The sequence below is a fragment of the Physeter macrocephalus genome, chromosome 12 (assembly GCF_002837175.3).
Source record: "Physeter macrocephalus isolate SW-GA chromosome 12, ASM283717v5, whole genome shotgun sequence".
In the NCBI taxonomy this organism is placed as follows: Eukaryota; Metazoa; Chordata; class Mammalia; order Artiodactyla; family Physeteridae; genus Physeter; species Physeter macrocephalus.
The window spans coordinates 24,875,333-24,900,184 of record NC_041225.1 but is presented as its reverse complement, the minus strand read 5'-3'; the positions used below and the strand labels follow the sequence as shown (position 1 = coordinate 24,900,184).

The following is a 24,852-nucleotide window of genomic DNA, read 5'->3' as shown; positions in this document are numbered from 1 at the left end:
GCAGTGGTTTAGGATTTTGAAATACGGGTGACACACCATTATGTTGTACACTTTAAACGTCAGTTATACCTCAGTAAAACTGGGGGGGGGGGCGACAAATAAGGATAAAATTAGGGTGCAAGAGGTGATATTATATTTTTTTTTTTTTTTGTTCCGGACGCGCAGGCTCAGCGGCCATGGCTCACGGGCCCAGCCGCTCCGCGGCACGTGGGATCCTCCCGGACCGGGGCGTGAACCCGCGTCCCCCGCATCGGCAGGCGGACGCGCAACCACTGCGCCACCAGGGAAGCCCCAAGAGGTACTTTTGACAGAACGGGAAAGCAGTAGGTCAGCCATGGCTCTCCCATGCTGAGTGTCCCCAGCCCCGGGCCCAGAGTCAACAGTCAGCTTTCATCAGAGACGTGAGGACTGGGTGGAAGCCTTTGAGGCCCTCATCCTCTGTGGAGACGGGTTACAACCAAGTCCAAATACCATCCTGCGACCAGTGCTCCGGGTGGGCCAGTGGGGGTGGCGTGGGCTGGCGGCTCCTCCGTTTCTTCCGAGCAGGTGGGAGCCCTGCTTCCTCGCCCAGATCCTAACTCTCAGGACACCCTGATTCTGCCACATCAGAGGTGACCCGACAAAACCCCAGGAAGGAAACAGGAGAGACGCCGCTCGGGTTCCTGCCGCAGAACGTGGGGGAGATGTGATCTGCCTGAAGCTCCGTTTTGTTTTTCCGTTTGCACGACCTGTTTCTCACGAGCTTCTACGTCAATGGGCATCTGGGGGCAGGGACATCCTGCCGGACCTGAATAGGAGTCCTGCCCGCGATTCTGTGTCCGGTGCTGACTGTGCCTTTGTGAAGACTTAATGCTCTTCACCCAACAGGCGACGCGCAGTCACCAGAGGCAGGCGCAGCAAGGGAGGCGACGGAGGGGAGGAGCGGTGGGGCTCCCGGGGAGCAGGACTCCGGTGTTCTTTGGGCGGCCCCGCCGGGATCCGGGTCCGCACGCCAAGGCATGATCTGGGCGCTAAGGTGTGGTCATTGGGACTTCCCTCCACGGAGATAGGTTAGGTGCACAGGGACCAGCTCTCCCTCATCACTCTCTCCTTTAGGGTTTTTTGAACAGTTTGTGAAGTTAACGTCTTGTAACGTACTGTACGGAGTGACGTGTAATGTCTCAGTTTTCCTGTCATTGTCTCTGTCTTCGTAACTACGTAAGTAGCTACTTTGAGGCCAGACTAGTAACAATTCTTTTCCCTTCTGGGTCCTGGCATAGTGGTTGCACATAGTAGGCAGTTAGTGCGTTTGTGTAGTGTTGTTGAGTTGTGGGCCAGTGTTTCACAGAAGTGGTCAAAGTGCAGGGGCTAAACCGTCAGCCATTTCTGAGGTCTTAGCTGGGACACCTTCAGCCTGTCTTCTTGGAAGCACATGGTGGGACTTAGCAAGGCCTTGTGAAACCGGCCCCTGCAGCTTCCCCAGGAGCTTCTGTGTGGTAGCCCTGCCCACAGCCTGGAGGTCCAGCTGCAGGTGGGCCCAGAAAAAAACAGAGATGACTTCCATCTTCAATAGACAAGCAGGGATGACAGTGTCTCAACCTGCGGCTGAAGTGCAGGCCATGTTGGAAGGAGCCAGGCCTGGCTGCCCGCTGAGCCCAAGCCTCTCCTGGGGCCTCGGTTCACCCAGCCGGGGGAACCGCAGCCAGCTGTGCTGTGTCTGACCGTTTCTGCCCAGGCTCCAGCTGCTTTCTTTCCTTCCCATCACGTGTCGCTCACATGGGCAATAATAACCCTGAAAACCAAGTACGTGCAGGATGGGATTTTTTTCAGCCAACTTGAGCTCCCTCCACTGGACGCTTTTTGACTCAGAATCTCTCTGTCCTCACCCGCCGTCCACTCATCCTCATCCTGCTCAGGGACACAGGAGCCTCAGGCCTCCCTGTCCCCGCAGGCTGCCCGGGCCTCCGCACCCGCCTGCCCTCCCCTCGGCCGTGGCTTCGACAGGTGCCTTCACTCAGCTTCCCTCCTGGGTATCCACGTCCCTACCTTCCCTGCCGAGTCATCCAGGCCAGCGACTCGGAAACTTCAGTGGGCGTCACAGCGCCCTGGAAAGCTCCGGGCCCAGCCCCGAGTCTGACGCAGTGGGTCTGGGTGGACCCGTGTCTAAGAAATACGTTGGGGGAGAGGCTTGTTTTGCAGCTTCCACTTGGCCCCAAGGGTGGGCCTTGGCCATCGATATGGGGGCCGCCCACCCAGGCGGAAACCTGCTTACAAGGCCACCTGCCCCTTGGGTGGGCCTCCTTGGTGAAGGTGAAAGCACACTCAGCCGTGGAGAGATTTGGCTCTGGGTGTTCGTAAGGTGACGGCAGAGTATGCCTTGGCTGAGGTTCAGGCCTGTGTCCAGTGCGGAAGGAACAGCGAGTCTGATCGCGCAGCTGGAAAGGGTCATGGGGCCTCCGGGTGCCTTCCTTCCAGAGCAGAGAGCGTTTGTGGGGAGATGGCCCTGCAGTGCCAGCCACCGCTTCCCCGGTAGTTCTGAGACTTGACCACGAATTACTTCCCAGGTTAACCGTCTGGGCCTCTGTCGTGGTGTCTCTCCCATTACCTTTGATTAGCTCTTCTGTTTGGAAGGAGGCTGTGAGTGGCTGGTGACCCGGACCCTTCTGAGACCAGCGTGTACTCGGGGCGCCACCTTCTGCAGCCGCCTCGACTCCGCCAGTTACTGCAAAGGGAGAAAGCGCAGCTAGCTCTGGCCTCCCCTTCTGCCCAGCCTCCTCAGAGAAGCTCAGAGCTGTCCTCTGTTGCTTTTATTTCTTCCAAATCCTCAAAGCGAGAGCAGTTAGGAGTTATGGCGTGAAGCCGTTAAGGACTCCGCGGTCTCCCTGGGCGGCCGTTCCTGTGCCCGTGTGTCTGTTGGCACGTCTGAGCCCTGGACTGAGAGAGCAGTTTCCAGCCTGTCTGAGCTGTGCCTCGCAGGCCAGCGGGGGCCACCGCCCACCCCTCCACTCGCTCAGCCCTTCAGTCAGTCTTCCATTGAGCGCCGCCGTGCGCCAGGCCCTGCGGAGAATCGCCTTGAAACCCAGGTTCTCGCTGGACGAGAGAAGGATGAAGAGAAGACGAAGTCTAGAGGGCAGTGTATCCTCTGTGCAGACAGAGCTTGAAGGCGGCAGGGAGGCTGGGGCAGGGACTGTAAGAGCTCTCCTGCTCAGAGGAGCCCCCGGGGGCAGGAGTGAGGGGCGAGGAGCAGCGGTGCGGGGCCCAGGATGCCCCGAGCTGCCTGGGGCTGAGGGACAGCGGGCCGAGTGGGGGTGGGGCTGGGGGCGGGGCCGCGGGAGGCCGGCCTGGTCACTCTCAGGACTTCGAGTTTGCTGCACACACCGCGAGTGGGTGAGTCCACATCCCCTCCCCGCTCAGGGCACGGCCTTTGGGCCTCTGTCCTCTGACCACCCCCCAGCCGTGTCCTTCATTTCTAACCCCGCCTTTACTGGGGGTTGATAGCGTAAAACAAATGTAGAGAGAACCTTCTAGACGAAAAGGTTTCAGCTGTGCTGGGTCTTGGGCCCCTGAGAGCAGCCCTGTCATCTGTCACCATCTCCCAGCCTCCCCTCCACCGGTCTCACCTCCCCGGGGTCCCCCCCGGGTCCGTTGTCACACGTGGACCAGACCGTCTCCACGAAGGTGACTCGGGCCTCACTCCTGCCCACAGCCCCCGGGGGGCTCCTGCCTGCAGCCCACAGGCCGCGCCTGGGCCCAGAGGCGGCTAGGGGCCCAGCCCCGCCCTCCTGCCAGCCTCGGCTCCCCGTCTGCGCCGCGGGGCGATGGCCTCCCCGCCTCGGGCCTGGGTGCCGGGCGTGGAGCGGCGCCGCTGCTGTGCGGGCCGCGTGGGGACCTCGTTTCCTGTGACGGCGTGTCCGGCCCTGCGTTGCGGGCAGTAGGAGCCCCCGAGTCTCCTCGCAAAATTGTATCCTACCGCGAGGGTGTTGTCTTTGAGGCTGTTGTGTGGAGCAGGAAGATCCTCGGTCCTTTAAAAAACAGTTTGGAACAGTTTCTCGTTTCATTCCGAGTGCAGGAACACTGTCGTTTGGAGAATGAGGATCTGTGAACTGTGCAGGGCGGGGCCTCCTCGGGAAGAAGCGGGCTTCAGGTCCTGCTGGAGGCCAAGGCGAAGGAGGCGGCGTGCGCGTGGGCCAGGCCAGAGCAGCCAGCCTGGGCTCTCGGGGCTGCACCGGTCGCCTGCGGCCACCGGGCGGGGGTGCAGATTCGGATCGGAAGGCTGGGCCGTGACGCCCAGCTCCCCACGCAGGAACTGATGGCTGAGGCTCGGCTCAAGACCGGGTACAGAGAAATGATCCCCGGGGGTTAGTTCACGCTGCTGTAAACCTCTGTATGTAAAGGGGCATGAATATGTGTTTGAAATCTGCTCCTGTTAGGACTTCTTATTGCTAAATTTGCAGCACTGTTCCTATGTTAATATGTTCTTAAATATGTAAGTTTGGGGGCGAGTTTATTGAGTTGTCCTTGAGGTTTTAGTTATAGAAGTCTTCTGCTTCTTGTGGGGTCTTAGTTCCCCGAGCAGGGATCAAACCCCGGCCTTGCAGTGGAAGCGCAGAGCCCTAACCACGGGGCCGCCGGGGGAGTCCCCAGAGAAGTCTTCATACCCGGTTCTCAGATCCAGCTGAGAGAAAGATGAACGTCTAAGAGATGGAAATTTAAGTGCTAACTTATTACCCACAAATCTCAGTGGAGGAACATGGGTCGGATCCAGAGGCGGTGGAGCTCACTAGAGCCTCGCCCTCAAGCTTAGACCTGGGCCTCCCGCCCGAGGGCTCGGCCCCCTTGTCTAGAACTGCCGCCCTGCGCCAGCTGGGAGCAGGGAGGGGAGCCCAGGCCCGAGCTCCTCCTGCTTGAGGAGACGGACCCGCAGGGGCGTCCCGCCCACCCCCGAGCATTCACAGGCGGGCATTCAAGGGGGCTGGGGGGTGGACAGGGTTGCCGGCCCTGCCCGGGCCCACCTCTCTCAGCCTTCCTCCCGCTTTGGCTGGTAGGTTCTTGTCCACCTCTGAGCTCTCAGACACCTGTGGCCCCCGTGGGAGTGTGGTGCCAGGGATGAGCCCTCTGAGGGCCGTGGCCCCCGGGTCTGTGCTCCCCGTAGAGACCCCCCCAGCCGGCCTCCTGACCGAGCCACCGACGGGGAGGAAGCCTTTGTCAGATCCGCCGTGAACCCTCGGCTCCCAAAGCCACTGCGTCTGAACCGGGGAGCAGCGAGGTCTTTTACGGCAACTCAGGCGTTGTACGGAGTGGAGAAAACTTGGTACTGCCACGGCCCCGGAGTTCTCACCATACATCGGACGCTGTCCCCGCCTAATCGGCTCGTTTTGTTTTTAATGACTTCCTGACACACCTGGCTATTGTTCAAAACAGGGAAATTCAGAAAAGTGTGAAGAAGAAAATCAAAGTCACCCATAATCCTACCAGTAAATGTGAATAAAATACACGTGTAGGAGAAGAATGAATAGAAACGTTGTGAGCGTGCTGTTGTTTCCTTTATTCTTTTCTATGTGTAAATTTACATATATTGTGAACAAATCTGGGATGGTGCTCCATCAGTATTTCTGTTGCTTTCTTCATTAAATTGTGAGAATTTTCCAATGACATTGTTGGAAAATTGACAGAAGTCAGGGCGTCCTCCCGCTGGAGTCCTCCATGCCCTCCACCCACGCAGAGGAGAGCCGGGCCCTGGCCCCGCTGACCCCCGGCCCCCATTCCCAGCCACGTGTCTCTGCAGCCCCTCTGCCTGCTGTTCCTCCTTGGACACCAGGGCTCCCGCCTCCTTCCCCTCCCCGGGTGTCAGCAGGCCCCTCCTTCCTCGGTAAGGACTTCCGTGGCCTCCTGAAGGCAAAAGGGCCCTGTGGGACTGGTCACCTTGGTCAGAAGTGCCCTGCAAGCGCCCAGGCAGCCCCGCGTCCCTGGGGACCTCGCCCCCTCGGTTCCCTAGAGTGTGCACGAGAAGTGGTGCCCTGAGCCCCCCTCTTTTGCTGGAAAACAGCCTTTGTCTCCTTTCAGTTCACCTTCAGGGGCAATTACCACAGGTCCTTCAGGAACCTTGGAACTTGCAGTCCGGGGCCCTCAGCTTTCAGACGCGCCCTGCGGAGGGGCTCAGGGCGAAGAGCCCTGCGTTCCCGCAGGCGGGGTGAGCCCGGGAGGAGGGGGCGCCTCGGAGCAGGGCCGCGTTGGCAGGACAGCCGGGCCGCGGGCTGGCGGACGGTGGTCCACCCCCCGTGGGGAGCGCCTGGCGGCTGGCAGAGGTGGGCTTTGTCCAGCCCGGGGTGATGGGGGCTGGAGTGAATAACATTTGCCCCTCCCCGCTTCCATTTTTAGACGTCGTCTCTCCCCACGTCCTTGCCTCTAATCAGCCTTTTCCTGCAAGGTGAGGCAGTTGTGTGCAGCTCTGGTGTTGGCTCGCATCGGCCTTGGTGGATGGGTGTTTCTCGTTTAACCTCAGGTACCGGAGGGCGGCCTCAGTTCGCCTGTTCACTCGGGCAGCAGAACTGCAGGCTCGTTCGTCGCCTCAGGCACCTGGGGACAGAGCAGGCTCGAGTGGGAACGCGGGGGGCGGGGGGGGCTTGGCGGGGAGGCGGCTGGCCGCGCTGGCGGTGGGGCGGCAGCCGGGGACGGTCGTCCTGTGATTCGGCCACGCCCTCGGGGCCCGCGGCCTTGCTGCGCACCGTGTGAAATGTTAACTCGAAGGATGGGAACCTCCTCCCGCGTGGGGGCCTGTCCCACAGCAGGTGTAGGACACACCCTCCAGTGGGTGGGGACGGCCTTGCACCTGGCGTTAGCAGACGTCTCGCGTTCGCCGTCCCGCTAAACACCGGCTGGGGCTGCTCGCAGGCCTGCGAGGTCACCGGCACGCGCTCGGAACAAAAGGAAGGGAACGGAGCCTCCCCGCCCGAACCTCCGTAACTGTAGCTGGCCTCCCAGTGTGAGAATTCGCGTGACCTAATTTTCGCGCCGAAAGAAGGTCTGACTTTTAAAGACATATTTGAATCTCCAGAATGAACCCAACCCCTCCAACTGCCGAAGCCACGGGTACACCTCACGGGGTATGTTGTTTTTACCCTGAAGATGCCGCAGGGCTGGACAAGCGCCCCCACGCCGTGCGTGAGGGGAGCCGTGGCGTGTCCGGCGAGATGGAGAAGAGAGGCGTGAGCCGTGGTCCTGCCGCCTGGGACCTGCTCATCTGGCGTAAGGGTCACACGAGCCTTTGGGGGACAGCGGCTCTCGGCCCCACGTGCTTGGCCGGCGGGCATCAGCAGGCCGCCTGCGCTTGACCAGCCCGGCCAGCTGTCGAGAGCCCTGGTGCCGGGGGCTCCGGCTGTGCCCCAGATACGGCCTTCGGGAGCGGGGAGGGGAGCTGGGGCTCCATTCTCACCACCCCGCAGACGGTTTAGTTGGTGAAAAGCAGAGTGTTTTACACCCAAGAGGCACTGATCAAAATGCCCATCAGCCGCCTGCCTGCCCCTGTCAGCGAAGGCGGCTCCTGCAGTGTCTCCACAGAAGCTTCGGGCAGGTGAAGACCATTCCTCGCCGGCGGCTGAGTTCGTGAAGCTCTGAGGAAGAGCAGCCGCCTGCCGGCGTGACGACCTGTGCCGCCCTCAGCCCCCGGGTGGGAGGAGTGGATTAAAGGAAGCGCCAGCAGAGCCGCCGCCCAGGGTCACGTGGATGCTTCACGGGGCGGGGGCTTCCATCGCGAAGCCGGCTCTCCTGAGAGCGGCAGGGTCTCTGGGGGCTGTGGAAACGCAGAGATACGGGCGCCACCCCAGGCCTGCTGAGCCAGGATCTGCGTCTTGAAAGGCTCCCGGGTGGCGGCGCGCACTGAAGTGCAGCTGGATCTGACCAGAGCGCGTGGCGGGGCTCAGGGACACGTGCTGTCCCTGCGCCCTGTCCTCCAGCCCGAGTCCCGGGAAGGGAGGACACCCATCGCTCCCCAGGGCGCGTCACGGCCCGCTGCTCCTGGGCGGACGTGTGGGGACCCCGTTCCCCCGCCGGGTCGGGGCGGAGCGGTCTGCGCGTGCGCCTGTTCCCTGTTGTTTCCCTTGAAAACCGCTGGGCGTGTCCCACCGGTGGCTCTTATCCCTGACGTCTTCCCCTGTGCCTGGCTTTCCAGTCTCACTCCTGTTTTCAAGGTTCCGTTCAGTCTAGAGCCCTCTGGACAGAACCAGCGGTCTGGTGACCTGCCTGCCCAGGTCTGGACGTGCGCACACCGCCAGTCCGTGCCTGGATTTCCTGATTCTGAAATTGCGGTTTCTGATACTGACGCAGCAGGGTCCCCGGGGACTGAGTGAGGGACTCCAGGGCTGCTGCTTTGGGGACGAATGGGATCATTTGAGCCCAGGGGCGTCGTCGGTGCCCTTATTTCTGTACAGAAATCTGCCACGTGCAAGCAGGTCTAGACCGGGTTCTGGTGCCCGTAAGCAAAGGCATCATGCCTGGCACTTCCTGCTTCTGCTTTTCTGTTGGCCCTGCAGGTGGGCGCAGAACATGGGGTGAAGGAGGCTGACCCTCAGGGGTCAGAGGGCCCCCGAAGGCTGCGAGGGAGGGGGTTGGGCACCGGCTTGCTCTCCGAGCAGCACTGCTGATGGGGCAAATGAATAAAGCCTTAAAGCATAGTGAGACAGCTGAGCCTGATTGGAGGCAGCGTCTCAGGGCTAATCCTGGACTTAGATCACACGGTTTGGGGCCTGGAGTGAGTTTTACAAACCCCCGTGAAGGACAGGAGTTTGTAGTGGAAATGCTGACAGCCTGCGCCTGAGCCGTCTGAAGGCGGCCGCACAGCCAGCGCCTGTGATCGGCTTGGCCTGTGGACACAGAGCATCCCTCCCTCTCGCTGCGCAAATCCAGCGCTGCTGCTTTTGTTTGGTTTTAACTCATCGAGATGCTGCCAGCCGCAAACCCAGGTCGGTATGCGAGGGAGGACCTGCAGGGCCGAGGGGCCCTTCCTGGCCTGGCCCACGGCTCCAGACTCATGGGAGGACGTGGCACTGCACCTGCACCAGGCTCCCCGCAGATCCACAGCCGGCACCATGTGGCCTTCACCTGCCTGCGGGGGCCTCGTGCCCTTGAAGCTTCCCTTGGCGCACACACTTCCTCTCCTGCTCCCGTCAGGATCCAGTGTGTACTTCCAGCACCGCCCCCGCCCCGCAAAGGCTTCAAACCCTCTTCCCACTGGCGCCCGGGATGGTGACCCAGCGCCAGCACTGAGCTCGCGCCCTGGTCCCTGCTCATGCTTCCCTTGGACCCCACTGTCCCCACCTGGTCCACAGGTGTGTCTTGTTCCAGGAGGGCCCTTGTTCTGCCCCCTCCCCGGACCTTGCGGGCAGGGCTCTGCCGGCAGCCTGAGGCCTCTCCACCGGGAGTCGGTCAGCCTAGGGTGGCCGCGTGCCGGGGAAGCTGTGTCCTGCTGGTGCACGAGGTGGGCAGCACACGGGGACCGCTCCCACCCTGGGCGCCCCCTCTGGGTGTTTCCCAGGCAGCCCCGCTCGGCCAGAGTGGGGAGAAGGGAGCAGCCCCTGGAAAACACAGCTTTTCAGTAGAGTGTCCAGATGCCACCCTGGCCTTCGCTGTGTTTTCTACGCACCGTTCATACTGGACGTGCCGTTGGAGGGGCCTGGCAGCTTGAACACTCTGGTGGCTTTGAGGCGCAAGCAGAAGGCTGGACGCGGGGTGCGGCCACTGCCCACTGACGCCCGCCTCCCCCTCTCTCCTTAGCTCAACGACGCCGCCAAGCAGCTGATGGAGACGGACAGGCCGGGCCCGGCCTCCGCGTCCAGCTGCCTCGCCTTCGTGCCCTCTGACCCCGGCGCGGGGGCCAGCGCGGCCCCGGGCCCCACTGCAGGCAGCACGGGGGCGGTCAGCGCGTTCCAGCGGCGTGTGGACAGTAAGAAGAATGCCAAGAAGCGGCACTCCTTCACGGCCCTCAGCGTGACGCACAAGTCGACACAGGCCGCCAGCCACAGGCGCTCCATGGAGATCAGCGCCCCCGTGCTGATCAGCTCCAGCGACCCACGGGCCGCGGCCAGGATCGGGGACCCGGCGCACCTGTCCCGCAGTGCTCCCACCCAGGTAACGTCGCCGGGGCCGGGGCTTCCTCCTCGGCTCCGCTTGCTCGCCGTCCCCCGGTCCCTGGGTGGGTGTGAGGGAGGCCAGGCAACAGTGCCTTTTGGGGTCCCCGAAGCCCCGCTGGGAGGTGTGTCTTGGTCTCAACCAGCATCCAGACAGCGCAGGGGGATGTGAGGTGCTTCTCAAGTGCCCGTGACTCAGCTTCTCAAGGTCCCGTCCCCGCCCACCTCAGCCCCCTGACTCGGGAGAAAGTCTGGGTTAGCGCAGCTGTGTCTTCAGCATCTCGTGACACTGGCTGACGTGCTCCCTGTGGACAGAACCAGAAGTGACCGCGCGTGTACAGAGCCCTCGTCTGTGGGACGGGGCACTGGTTCCGTCCACCAGGGGAGCGAAGGGGGCGCCTCGCTCTCAGCCAACCAGACCAGGCAGCCCTGGAGCCAGGCTGTCGCCGAGTCCACGCCGGTCCTGCTTGCCGCGCGGCGGGCCAGTCGGGCGCGAGACGCAGTGTCGGAGCCAGGAGTGAGAGGACCGGGCCCTGGGACCCCATTTCCCGCAGTCACACTTGAAGGGAAGGTTGTGACCAGGCTCAGGACTTCCGTGAGTGTCGTCAGAAAGGGTGAGAGGTCACGGGAAGCAGTTTGCAGCCTGGCCGTCGGGAGACGGGGGGTGGTGCTGAGCAGCCACCAGGGCTGCGCGTGGCAGGTGCCAGCGTAGGTCCGTGGTCACGGGTGGGACCCAGAGGCCAGCCCCGCCCCCTCGGCCCCCACCTCCGGCGCCACCTGCTGGGGCCGCATCCTCAGACTGCGGCTGCCTGCCTCTGGCTGCCCCCCGGGCCCTGCGGTAACGTTGACCTTCCCCTGGGTGCTCCTGGAGGTGCCCGTTGCCTCACAGGAGCTCTGAGCACCCCAGCGTGGCCTGAGAAGCCCTTCAGACCTCGGCCGCCACCCTGCCGTCTTTCCAGCATCTCCACGGGTCTCCCCTGCGCCGTCCGCGCCGACCCTGCACCTGTGGCCCGTGCTGGCCCGGCTCCCCCCTCCCCCCGCGGCTGTTCCCGCTCCTCCCCCGCCCTCGTCCCCGCCCCCCCTCGCGGCCCACACACGTGGAGGCGGCGCGGACACGCGCCCACGCACATGAAAGGCCTGCGTCCGCTCGCACCCGCCCACCTCCTCCCTGGCCCGCAGGGCTTTCCCCCGCATCTGTCGTGGACCGTGTTGTCTTCGTCGCTTGTCTTCACGGCCTTCTCCCCGACCCCTGGACTCGGAGGTCCTGGGCAGGGACGGGCTGTCGTCCACCCCGTGTGCCGTGTCCTGTCTCCTGACCCCCACCCAGCCGTCTCTCCTCGGGTGGCCGTGGGACCCGAGTCAGCCGCGCTGCGTTCTGAACGGTCTGAGCATGGAACACGGTGGCTCCGGGGATGCCACTTGATGCCCCCCCGTGATGGCTCCCACGGGCTCGGGGCCCACACGGCCGTCTGCCGAGAGGGCGCGGCTGTGAGGTGGCCAGCTCGCCCCCGCACGCCGCGTGTCCGTGGTGGGCAGCGGGGCTCCCAGGGGAGCGAGGTCGTCTGGGCCTCACACTCGAGCCTGATGACTTATTCCTCCCTGCCGTCCGGAGAAGTCCGGGCTCGGCCGAGGTCCTCGCGGACAGTGGAGCCCCGCGGTCACCTCGCCGCTGGCGAGGGCGGGTTAGCAGTGGGGGAGGGGCAAGGGGCTGTCTAGGCCATCCCCACTGCTCAGAGTCCAGATGTTTGCTTGCTGAGGTCGGGGGTCAAAGCAGGAGATGATCGCCCACAGCTCAGAGCGGCCTGTCATCAGGGGACCCAGGTCGCGCCCCCCACCCCCCCGCCGCGCTGCCTGGGAAGCCCCGGGGGGTGCAAGGAGCTCCCGGGCCGGGCAGCGTGGCCGGCTGTGCCCCGGAACGGGCAGCCCCGATCCTCCAGGCCTGCTTCCCGCGCGTCCGCCACAGGCGGGGGGCGCCGCGCCCTCACCGCGACACCCGCAGCTGTGTGGGCCGAGCCCGCCTGCCGCCTGTTCGGTAGAGAGAAGCCTTGCTGGGCCAGAGCCACACATGCTGACTTGGCGTGTTGTCTGCCCAGCTGTTCTCAGGCCACAACAGCGGGGCTGGTGGTTGTGAAGAGACCACGCGACCCGGGGACGCTAAAGTTCGGACCACCCGGCCTTGTGCAGGGACGATGGCCCAGCCCCGGGCGGCAGTGTCCCCTCCGCCGTGGCAGGGTGGGATGTGGCCGCCGGTGCACTGGCCCCTACAGGCTTCCGCGTGGAGATGTTCAGTGGCCAAAGCGAGTCCTCCAGCCTGGCTCCGGTCAGTGGGGATGGGGTGGGAGGTGGGGTCCAGGGCACCCGGGGGAGCCCAGGAGTTTGGGAGCGGCCCACGGCGCCGTTTCCCTGGAGGCTCCGTGTTGTCTGTGAGCTCTAACTGCTCAACGCAGAGGCCGGCAACCTCGGAGAGCAAAGGTGACCCACGCAAGCCGAAGCCGGCGTCTCTGTGCCCGCTGTCCGTGGACGGCCGTGGGTGGGGCCTGCGCCCAGCAGGCTCTGGCCTCGTCCAGCCAACGGCAGGCTCTCACCAGACTCGGTGTTTCTCAGCTTCAGAGAGACCACGGCTTACGGGCCAGCTTCAAATAAGCCAACAGAAGCCCTTGAGATCAGAGAGATGTGCTTTAAAATCAGTGAAAAGGGGAGTGTTTGAAATTCAGCGGCGAGAACATCAAAAGGAGCATTTCTCTAGCGTCTGAGAAGTGAATTGGAAGAGTCCTCCTGGAAGCTTCCGGGCGTCTTTCAACGCATCCACCTGTGTGTGGGGTGGCCTGCAGCCCGTCTCGCCACCTCCTCTCGTGTCGGCCCGGGACAGGCTCTAAGCGGGGAGTGCGGGCGCCGACGCGCCGGGCTCCCCGCTGTCTGCCCACCTCCAGGCTCCTGCGCGCACTGTCCGTGGGGAGCCTGGGCTTGAGTTTAGCATTTTCAGAAAGTTACAAAGGTAATTCTGTGCCTTGTCTGGAGCGAAAAAAAAAAAAGTACCAAGCGAGCACGAGACGACTAAACCGTCTCATCCTTGAGGACGTTGCACAAGAAGAGCTTTCTCTGCAGACGTGGGCAGTGCTGTCCCGACTCGCTGGCTGCAGGCATGAGAACACTGGCTGCCCGGCCCGGGCTTCTCGTCCACCACGTCAGCTGCCGACCGTGTCTGTTCCGCTGCGGCGTTAAGGGCAGGGACCGCCGGGCCCCGGGCCATCGCCGGCGACTGAGCGACGGGCCGCTGGGCCTGGTGAGCTGCCGGTCCCTCCGTCCTCCCTCTCGTTTGGTGAGCTCTTGCCTAAAGGAGCACCCGGGCAGACGCAGGAGGGCTCTTGGTGGACCCCAGCCCCTGGGACCAGCCGGCCCACCAGGCGACGAGGACACCGCTCAGGGCGGGGAGCGCGTGGAACAGCACAGGGAGAGGCTGCGGCGCTGGGAGGTGGGCCTGCGGTGGCAGGAGGCGAGGCCTCCCGTGGGGCCCCACGTCTCCTTCCGGCCCCGCTGCAGAGGCTCGTGGCTCGTGGATGAGGACGCTCAGGACCCTCCCCACCTCCCCGCCCCTCTCGCCCTGCCCCGCCCCTCCCAGGCCTGTCGTGTGGACTGCGGTACGGGCGCGCGGCTGCACACCCAGGCCCTGCAGCCGTGACCCGACCATGGCCACCACTGGCCGGCGGCCCGGGAGCTTGGCCGAGACGGAAGCCGTGCTCGGACCCTCAGTGCCCGCAGGAGCCCTCCACACGGGGGCTTGCGGACACACGGATGGACGACAGACATGCTGAATGGGGCTGCGGGCTCTTGAGTCCCACCCCTCCGTAGGAGGCACCTTCTGTTTGAAGGCAGGCGACAGGTTGTTGGGATGTGAAAGTCGTGCATTTCGTGCAAAGCCAAGGACGATGCCTTCGTCCGTGGACACACGTGGAAGTGGGGGGGGTCTACAGTAGCTCCTGGCACCTTCCTGTGGCCAAAGACCACCAAGCAGGCAGACTCGTGGGCGGGGAAGCAGAGCGAGGAGACCGCCTGTGACTCTTCTTGGTGGAAAAAGGCTCCACCTGTTGGTTCAAAGTCGAACCTCGCGACGCCCGATGGGTGAGAAGTAGCCTGTAACTGCCTTCCCCCAGCCCCCAACACGTCAGTGCTTTGAGGTTTCCACAGCTGAGCAGGTCTGTGGGTGCTGCTTTCCCACAGCTCCGCTTCATGATGACCCGGGAGGCCTGTCCCGCTTTTGGCACAGCTGTGGCCGTTTGGTCCCCGCTGCTGGCCCCGTGGGACGAGGGCAGAGCTGGAGGCTCGTCCTCTCACTGCAGACGACGCCTCAGGCGGGTCGCCAGCTTCTCAGCACGCTGGCCTGCTGCCGCACGGTCTCTGTTGCAGCTGCCGTGTGGGCGAGAACGGCTGGCTGCCAAGAGAACCTTATTTACAGAAGCAGGGCCAGCACGGCCAGATGTGACCTCGGAGGAGTCTGTCCGCCGCCCAGCAGACCTGGACTCGGAAGCTCAGGGCTGAATCGATAGTTTGTGGGTCGGTCGGGCCACCCGAGGTGAGCTTGGCCTCCTGGTTGCCTCCGCCTCAGGTGGCCAGCCAGCTTCCTGGGGCTGAGGGAGAGAACCGGGGACGTTCTGTCGGCCCAGAGCGACCGGCTCCCTCTCCAGGACAGACCGTCTCTCCCACAGGTTCCTTGGCCTCCGACCTTGAGCTGCCAGCCCAGGCCCCGCCCACCGTCCTCCCGGCCCTGCGGGCTGTTGGGTGTTCTTTCTGGAACGAGGCAAAGAATCAGGCTGTAAACGTTTTATTCTGAAGTTTTCTTTGGGAAGCACATTCCCGAGAGCCTGGTGTTCGCCCTGTGTCATGGAGTGGTAGCGTGTACTGAGTAAAACACGCCTAGTTCGTGGTTCCTTAGGGTGACGACAGTGTTTTCTGGACACATAGTCAAAATTAAAGTGAGGTGTTTCTTCCTAGGGTCTTGGTCCGTGTCAAGGAAAGCGACTTGGAGCCCCCTTTTAGCGGGGGTGCGGCTTGCCAACCCGCAGACCCTTTTCCCTTTTTTTAATCCCAGTGGGAAACGAAAGGCCTGGTTCGCGGCTACAGCTCAGGGGCCCCGGCAAACGCAGCACTGGAGCCTCTGGCATCTGGTAACAACCTGACGGTTTGGAGTCACGGTCCGGGGCGCTCAACATAGACTCCTGTCACATGCCCGCGGGCTGTTGCTGAACGAGGCTTAAGGGATCACTGGAGTCGCCCACTCCACGGGCTCAGGGGCCCCACGGACCGAGCCGCTGGCACCCTCACACTGTCGGCGGCCCCCCCGTGCTGGGCTGGGCTCGACCCGGGGCTGAGCCCCAGCACGCGTCCGTTGCCAGTCAGCTGAAAGGAGCCCCACCTCATCACGGTGGGCCACCTTCCCACGGCGGGGCCACGCGCGCACGGGCCTGGGCCAGGCCCGGAGGGAGGGGCGGGGTGTTGCCAGGATGCAGGAAGAGTCTGTCCCTGGGCTGTGGTCCCAGTTATTTCTGTCCAAAAGCAGCTGGAGCCCTCACCTCCCTTCCTTCCTCCCTCCCTGATTCCCTCTCTCCTGCCAAGCCTTCACTAATCTCCTAAGGCCCAGAGCCATTTAAAAGTAAGCCATTAAAAATCAGAGCGGAATCAGTCTCGGGGCCCTCAGCCAGGAGGAAACAGGCCCCAGTCCTGGCGGGGAGCCTGTTCCACGTGGTTGCAGCCAGAGGGTGTGGGGCACGAGACAACCTGGCACTGCACCGAATGACTTCAGACTTCCCGTCCCACCCCGTGTGTCCTAGGAGCCGTGCGTCAGGGTGTGGCCATGCCTCCGGTCAGCGCCGTCCTCCCAGGGCCGGACTGCTACAACTTGGAGCCCCCTGTGACTGACACCTGGTGCTTGCGAGCCCTTAATCCTGAGAGGAGGCCCCCTGTGCCACGGTACCCCTGAGGGCCGGCCCACAGCTGCCTCCCGGGCTCCTGGAGGGACCGCCATCTCAGCAGCCGCGTCCCGTTCTGCTGGGTCTGTGTCCTCGGCTGTTCACAGCTCAGCTGCCGGCGGGGGGCACCCCTCCACCTTCCGTCGACAGGAACAGAGATGAAGACGGGACTCGGAGGAGGATGGCTGGGGCCCTGCCCGACCAGGGAGTCACAGCCCGGGCTCCCCCCACCGGGCACTGTGTCCCAAAGGGCCTTCGTCTGGGCTCCGCACCGTGCGGGGGAGGGGGTGGGGTGGGGGAGTCCGAGCCCCGGGCTCAGTGGGTGGAGTTTCAGATGGTCTCCATCTCGACCTTGACCTTGGGAAAAAGGGTTGTCACAGGTGTGGCCTCTCATGCCCCCGATCCAGCTCTACTGGAGGGTCTGCCGTGAAATTCCACTTGCTTGCTTTGTGGCCTTGGTGCGTCAGGTTTCAGCTGAGGGCCAGGCTCCTGGTGAAGCTGCCCCCCGTGGCTCCTGTAGGGCAGCCTCGTTGCCCCAGCGCTGGGGGAGCGCCACAGGCCCGCCGCCCCCAACACCTGTCGCGGGGAGTTGACGGGTGGGGGTCTGGAGGCCCACAGCCGTGGCCAGCCTCTCCCTCAGCCCTGGAGGCAGGCACCAGCCTCCTCTGCACATGTCGCCTCCTGTTGAACTACGGCCCGAGTGGCCGGCAGGCAGCAGGGTGCAGAGACCCCGGCGGGCCACCTTCCAGGCACGGTGGGACTCAGCAGCCCCCAGCGCGTCATGGGGCTTCCCGTGTGGTGCCTTTGGCGGGTTGGCTGTTTCAGGAGAGCTTATTTGGACAGGAGGCCCTTTGACAAGAGCAGGGTCACGGGTCTGGCTCCGTCCAAGCCGGTCGTGTGGGCCCTGCTGTGGCCCGCAGTGCCCAGGTCTGGTCAGCAGAATAGCCGACCGTCAGGGTCCCCTCACGGTCCGCTCCTGTCCCCTCCTGGCCCCCCACAAAGGCGGCATGTGTAGAATCCAGTAAACATGGGGTCACCTCAGCCAGAGCTTGATCTTGAAACAGACCTCAGATAATTGAACTCTGTCATTCTGTGTATCTTACTTTGAAAATGTAGTGGAAAACCACTGCTGATAGTAAAACGATGGAAAATTTGAACGTACAGATTTTTAAAAATATTCAGTCAAATCCCAACTCCCTAAGTAAAAGCATTATCATTCGTATGTAAGTTTCCCCACGTAAATGCACCCATCGCTTTACAGAAACAGGCTAAACCTAGGTGTCCCGTTCCCTCACGCCATCCCGTTCTCTGTGCGCCACCAGCCCTCCACAGCCACCCGGGCAGGTCCTTCTCCCCGGTCGCGTGGGGCCGTGTTGGTCTGCACGCGGAGTCTCGGGTCAGCCCTCTCCTCCATCCGCCCTTTCTTGAGGCCGAATCTTCACCTCCTGTGGCTGCAGAAAGAGTGACGCCAGCATCTCCGGAGGGCTTGCTCAGAGCTTTAAATTACCGTGTCTAATATTCCAACTACCCTAGAAGCTGGGGGCCGCCGTGGCCCCATTTCCTCATCCCTCCAGGGCCTCTGTCTCCACTGTGTGATTTCCAAAGTCTTGGGAACCAGGGATTCATATTTTGTGTGGTATTCAGTTCTTCCGGGTGGAGGGTAAATGCAGTCCCTGTCACCCGACCGTGGTCGGGGCAGAAGTCCGCGGCTCGATGGCATCACCGGTCCAGGGTCGCACGCTGAGAGCTGAGGGCGTGGCAACCCGGTGCTGACCCCCGAACGTACACCTCCAGGTCCTGCCCCGCTCTGAGCCCCTGGGCGGCCTCCCCTGCTGCCTCATCCTCGGGGTGTCCAAGCACATCAGACTCACCGTGCCCAGCGCCCAGCCCGTGACCTGCCCCGGGTCTTGTGCTCCATCCCTCCTCGCGGCATGTGTGTTTGGCCGGTCGCAAAGGCCGGGAACTCGCTCATGCTCTTCCTTCGCGCCCTTCAGCCCCTGAATCCACTAGTCGTGTTGGTAGAGGGGGAATAACGGCCCAACCGCGTCCACGTCCTAATCCCCAGAACCTGCGAATACGCTGTCTCCCTTGGCAAGAGACAGGGAACTAGAGACGGAAGCCGGTCTTGGATCCCCTGGGTCAGAGTCAGAGAGAGGCCAGAGGACTGACCGCCTGCCTTGCTGGCTGTGAGGGCACAGGCCTGTGAGACGGTGACTCCGTGCTGCTTAGGGCCCTGGGCCGGCGGTCACTCGCTGGCGCCTCCCCGGGAAGCCCCTGGGGACGGGGTGGTGGGGACGGACACGGCCCCGAGCGTGGGCTGCCGGGTTCACGCCCAGCCTGGGGCGCTGGCTGGCTGGGTGACTGTGAGCCACGCACCTCCTGCCGTGGGCCTGGGTTCCCTCACTTTGTGAAGTGGTGACAGAAAGCAGCACCTGCCTGCAGGCTTTTCTGCGGAGTAAACGCGTTATTCCCGGCGAGGGGCTCGGAGCAGAGCCTGGTCCCTGGTGAGCTCTGGGTGGGGGGTGGCCGCTTTTATCCTGCTCTGACCCCCCTTACCCACGGCCTCCTGCGCATCCAGACCCCCTCTCTCCCTCTCACCACCCTGACCGCCGATCCGCGACTGACCGTCCTCGGCGGAGACGTGGGCTGGTGCCCTCCCTAGGAGGTGTGTCTTTGGCCTCCAGGTGCCGCCCAGGATCCACAGCTGGCTCCGGGGGCTCCCGGGGCTCCCCCTGGCACTCCAGCCTCTGCTTCCAACCTGCAAAGCTTGCTTTCTCCTCCCTCTCCCTTCACTGGGTGCTCAAGGAGCCCCTCTGGCCACACCCAGCCTCGGCCCCCGTCGTGTGCTCTGCGGCCCTGCTCTTGCTGGGACCCCGTGTCTGTAACGAACTGCCTGACGCCTGTCCCCCGCACCCCAAGGAAACCCCCGAGATCGCAGGCTGTGTCTGCGCCCCCGGCCGGGCCTGGGCTCAGTGGCCGGCGGATGCCGCCTGCCCGCTCCTTGTCTGCGAGCAGGGAGGGCCCCTCACTTGCTCGAGGGGAGCCGTGGGCCTGGGTGCTGTCTCCCTGGCCGCGGGGCGGTCCCTTCCTGGGGGCAGGCGTGCCCAGCGAGCAGGAGACCCGGAGTCTCTGGGCAGAAGGGGACGTCCCCGCCTTCCTGGCTGCACAGCGTCCACGCGGCAGCCGCAGGGACAGGTCTGAGGAGGAGCTGGGTCCCTCTCGCAGGTGCAGAAGCTCGGGGGGAAGGCCCCCGGACGTCAGTGACCTGGGGATGCGGGGGCGTTCCGTGTGGGTGTCACACGTCCTCAGTCTGCCAGAAGCTCCGAGTCCTGACGCGGAGAAGCAGTTCTGCCGTCCGCCTGAGGGGCTGCTGACGGGCTCTGGTTCCGGCAGCCACCGTGGTCCCCGGGGGAGGGGGTTGGGAGGCTGCCCCGGAGACCAGACTCGAGGTTGGAGCTGGTCAGCGATGGGCAAGAATGACCCTCCCCGCACAGCAGGAGGGCCCTGAGGCGGTCGGTCCTGTGTGGGCTGTCCTGCCGCCCCAGGCCTGTTCCAGGTGCTTCTCTGTGATTTGTGCTTCAGTGCTCTTGTGCCCTGCGGACCCACACGTGGTGACAGGTCACCTGCCCCACCTGCCCGGGGCCAAGGCACCAGCAGCTCCTGAGGGCTCTGCCCAAGGCTGCCTGGCTCCCTCTTCATCTGGGTCCCTGTTCTTCCGGGGTCCCTGTCCTGCCCTTGTGGGAGGCCTCCAGGAGGGGAGGACACCCCAGCTCCCTCAGCTTTGAGATAGCCCTGGGCGTCCCCATGTGGGTTAGTTTCCTGGAGCTGCTGTAACAGCCCGGGTCGCTCAGAGCAGCAGGCAGTGCCTGCTCAGCGTTCTGGAGGCCAGAGGTCCAAAATCAAGCTGTCGGTGGATTGGCTCCTTATGGGGCTGACGGAGACCCCACCCAGGCCCCTCCAGCATCTGCTGGCCGCCAGCACGCCACCTCCTTGGCTTGCAGACGCGTCGCCCTGGTGTCTGCTCGCCACCTTCTCCCCCCTGGTGTCTCTGTTCTTCTTTTCTGCCTCGTGGGATAATCTCATCTCAGGATCCTTGCCTGATATTACCCCGGCAAAGACCACAATTCCAAATAAGGTCACCTTCACAGGCACTAGGCCTATGACTTGTGCACATCTTTGAGGGTCAGAGTTCAACTCGCCGCGCCACCCAGCGCTCCGAGCAGAAAGAGGGGGTGCCACCTGGGGAGGGCAGGGGCAGCGCGGGCCAGTGTGTGGCGAGGGGACGGGGGGGCGATGCCCTGCCAGGCTGGGTCTACGGGGTTCCCTAAGGATAGCCCAGCTTCGTCTTGCAGCCCAGAGCCCGCTGCTTGGCCCTCACCCAGCTCACCGTGCACCTGACACTTGGCAGGAACCTCCTGCAGGGGGGCCGTCCCTCCGTCGTCTCGCAGAGTAGACCCTTGAAGCTTTGCGCGCCTCGGGTCAGGCAGGAGAGGCAGTGCTTTACATCCTGGCACCCTCTAGCTGCCCCTCTGTCCGCTGCCAAAGGACCGATTTTCTTTAGCTTTCGGGGACACGGTTTCTAAATAAGCTGACGTGCTGTAGCATGAAAGGTTTTGTCTGGATTTTCTCGGCCAAACACAGGAGGAGTGAATCTGAGTCCTGAGAATGAAGGCCGGCCTCCCCACTGCCTCTTTCCGTGATGGGCACGGCACCATGCTGTCTGAGCCAGGCGCGGGCCGGGCGGTTTCCTGAGCTGCTGCGGGAGGGACGGGAGTCGCTGGCTGCCAGGCCCCCTCGGGGCTGAAGGACGGCTACTAAACCCGGGCAGCGGAACCGGGCCCGTGGAGGCCCAGAGTCAGGCAGCCGAGGGGGCCAGATGCCCGGATCCCACCCCGGCTGCTCCCTGCCCGTGGAGCCCGCGTCCGCTCACTGTGTCCTCTTGTCTGTTTGCAGGACGCCCCGGCCGGATGCATCCCAGCGGCTGAACAGCAGGGCACGGCTCCCAAGGTCCAGCTGCCCCTCAACGTGTGAGCTGCCGTTTATGTTTTTGGGGTCCCAGCCTTCGGCGCCTCCCCCCACCACCCTGCTAGCGTGTCCACGTGGGGTTTTCTAGCGTGTCACCTGCTTGGTTCTGTGCAGCTCACGGGACTGCTGGTGGGGCCGCCTGGCCAGCAGGCTGGTGGGTTCAACATCACTGCCCCCCGGGCATCCGGTACAAGCGTTGGGGGGTCCAGATATTTGATGACACTTTCACTGGCCACCCAAGAAAGGGCCCCAGAGGCCCCTGAGGAGGTGGGCGTGGGCCCTGCGGGGCAGAGGGCGGGCGGGGCAGCCGGCGTCACCCACTGCCCAGACGCGGCTCTGTGTTTTAACAGCCCACTGCCATCCAGCGCACAGCAGCTGCCTGTCATCCCCACATCGAGCCAGATGAACCGTTGCTGGGAAGTGAGGTGCTTGTCTGTTTAGAGAATCTGCTCTCGTTAAATGACAGCTCCTAAAAGATGTGCCGTTTAAAATCGCCGTTTAAAGAGTGTTCGGAAGAATCACATTGCTGTCTGCTCTGTTATTTGGCAATGAGTTCAGTTATTTGAATGACCGTTTAAGGTGGAGAACATGAATTTGGAGACAATGTGGCAAGGTAGGAAGTTCCCAACGTCCAGGACGGCCAGAGGGCCACTTAGAACCTGTGTAGTGGCAGAACAAAATGGATTTCAAGCGAACGATGCCTTTTGAAAATGCAGTTTGCCAGTCTTCAGAAGGATTCCTAGACGGCGGTTACATCCGCTGGTACAGGTTCACCTTCCTCGAGCCCAGGCCAAACGCTTACCTCTGTCTGGCGGCAGACAGGAATCCCTGAACGTGCTGCTGTGACTGGGTGATTGCCGAAGCCAGCTAAGCCAAGGACGTTGGGACCCACCTATCTCTGCGTAGCTTCCTGGGGGGACGTAGGTTAGTAAGTGCTGTCTCGATGTCTTTAGGCAGAAATTCAGGCCTCACCGACACCGGACAGAAGGCACCGTCTTCCAACTAGGTCTCCGGATGAGTTCCAGCGGCCTCCACTCAAACCTGGGGACGGGGCACCCGGGGGGGGGCGGGGCACCCGGGGCGGGACGGGCGGCGGTCTCGCTCGTGAGAACTGGGTGCAGGACTCTTTCCCCGAGGAAGCAGGCCTGGTCCATGGGAGGCGGTGAGGCCTTACTGTAGTTCCCCAGGTGCAAGGCGGGACAGGAGAGCTTGTGAAGCATGAGGCCCGGGTGGTTATTCATCTTGGCGTCCCCAGCAAGGTGCCCGGCACGCAGGCTCTCGGTAACTCTTACTTGTTCAGAGAGAGCCCGATCCGCCCCTCCTGGGCGCCGAGGGTCCTGGCGGCAGCCCCGAGCCCCTGCTCTTGTGCGCCAGGTCAGCCACCCGAGGAGGCCGCTCTGCCTTGGAGACGCGGTTCCAGGAGCATCACTCCCTGGGAGTCATGGGCACATCCTGGAGGCCTCAGCCACTCGCGGACCTTCCACATCACTGAGGGATTTTAAGTTTGGTGCAGAGTCTGGAGGGACTTCTTTCTCCCCCTGCCCCCGCGCTCTGCCCTGGGGCACGAGGCGGTCAGCGTGGGGTCCCCAGCCCCCCGCCCACTCCCTCTACCTCACCCCCGGAGCATGGCCGTCCCTGTTTGGGTGGAGGTTTTCATTTGGGAAACAGAAGGGCGTCAGATACATCTTTCCAAGGGCGGTAGGCCTTTTGGCAGGCATGTGCCTGCTGGTCACGGTGGTCATCAGACGGACTGTGGCCAGCACGAGCGTAACGGACTGCTGCACGTTAACGCGTGCGTTCTGCGGCTGTACGGTTTGAAATCAGAGACGTCGTACCTCCAGCGTTGTTCTTCTTTCTCAGGATTGCTTTGGCTACTCGATGTCTTTTGTGATTCCATACAAATTTTAGAATGATTTGTTCTAGTTCTATGCAAAATGCCATTGAAGTTTTGATAGGGATTGCATTGAATCTGTAGATTGCCTTGGGTAGTATGGACATTTTAACAATACTAATTCTTCTAATCCATGAGCACAAGATATCTTGCCATTTTTTGTGTCTTCTTCAGTTTCTTTCATCGGTGTCTTATAGGTTTCACTGTTTTCACCTCCTTGGTTAAATTTATTCCTAGATATTTTATTCTTTTCGATGCCGTTGTAAATGGGATTGTTTGCTTCATTTTTCTTTTGGATAGTTTGTTGCTAGATTTCTGTATATTAATTTCATGTGCTGCAACTTTATAAAATTCATTGATGAGTTCTAGCAGTTTTTTGCTGGTATCGTCAGGATTTTCTACGTACAATATCATGTCATCTGCAAACAGTGGCAGTTTTACTTTTTCCTTTCCGATGTGGATTCTTTTTCTTTTTCTTGTCTGATTGCTGTGACGAGGACTTCCAGTATTATTATTATTTTTTAGAATTGGGGTATAGTTGCTTTACCATGTTGTGTTAGTTTCTGCTGTACAAGGAAGTGATTCAGCTTTATGTATACATATATCCCCTCCCACTTGGACCTCCCTGCCACCCCCCTGCCCCCGCCATCCCCCCCGTCTAGGTCACCACAGAGCACCAAGCTGAGCTCCCTGCGCCGTACAGCAGGTTCCCACCAGCTCTCTGTTTCACACATGGCAGTGCACATATGTCAGTCCCAATCTCCCAGTTCATCCCACAACGCCTCCCTGTGTCCACACATCCCTCCTCTGTGTCTTCCAGCATTACGTCGAATAAAAGTGGCAAGAGTGGACATCCTTGTCTTGTTACTGATCTTAGAGGAATTGCTTTCAGCTTTTTACTGTTGAGTATGATGTTAGATGTGGGCTTATCATATATGGCCCTTATTATGTTGAGATATGTTCCCTCTGTATCCACTTTGTTGATAGTTTTTATCATAAGGGGATGTTGAATTTTGTCAAACGTTTCCTCAGTATCTATTGAGATGATCGTGTGGTTTTTATTCTTCAGTTTGTTAATATGGTGTATCACATTGGTTGATTTGCAGATGTTAAACCGTCCTTGCATGCCTGGCGTAAATCCGCTTGGTCACAGTGTATGATCCTTTTAATGTATCGATATTTTTGACTTCGATTTGCTAACATTTTGTTGAAGGTTTTTGCATCTATGTTTGTCAAGGATATTGGCCTGTAATTTTCTTTTTTTGTGGTGTCCTTATCTGGATTCGTTATCAGGGTAATGTTGACCTTGTAAAATGAGTTTGGTTACCCTCCTCTTTAATTTTTTGGAAGAGTTTGAAAACGATAGGTATTAAATCTTCTTTGAATATTTTATGGAATTCATCAGTGAAGCCCTCTGGTCCTGGACTTTTGTTTCTTGGGAGAATTTTGATTACTAATTTATTCTCCTTACTAGTAATCAGTCTATTCAGATTTTCTATTTCTTGATGATTCAATCTTGGAAGATTATATGTTTTTAGAATTTTTTCCATTTCTTCCAGGTTGTTGTTGGCGTATAATTGTTCTCAGCAGTCTCTTATGATCCTTTCTATTTCTTTGGTGTCAGTTGTAACTTCTTTTTTCATTTCTGATTTTATTGGTTTGGGCTGGTTCTCTTTTTTTCTTGATAAGCCTAGTTAAAAGTTTGAGAATTTTGTTTATCTTTTCAAAGAACCAGCTCTTAGTTTCATTGATCATTTCTATTGTTTTTTTTAGTCTCTATTTCATTTATTTCTGCTCTGATATTTATTATTTCCTTCCTTCTACTAACATTGGGCTTTGTTTTTTCCTCTTTTTTCTAGTTCCTTTAAGTATA

At 61.3% G+C, this 24,852-nt stretch overlaps 1 protein-coding gene across 1 annotated transcript in view; it reads left to right on the top strand.

The window, feature by feature from the left end:
* The window catches only part of SH3RF3 (SH3 domain containing ring finger 3), a 215,339-nt gene that overhangs the window by 127,081 nt on the left and 63,406 nt on the right, over nucleotides 1–24,852 (top strand). The window contains exons 6-8 of the mRNA XM_024116606.2: nucleotides 9,748–10,157; nucleotides 12,411–12,430; nucleotides 21,051–21,090. Coding sequence (XP_023972374.1) covers nucleotides 9,748–10,157; nucleotides 12,411–12,430; nucleotides 21,051–21,090 — 470 coding nt within the window. The remainder of the gene's footprint in view (nucleotides 1–9,747; nucleotides 10,158–12,410; nucleotides 12,431–21,050; nucleotides 21,091–24,852) is intronic.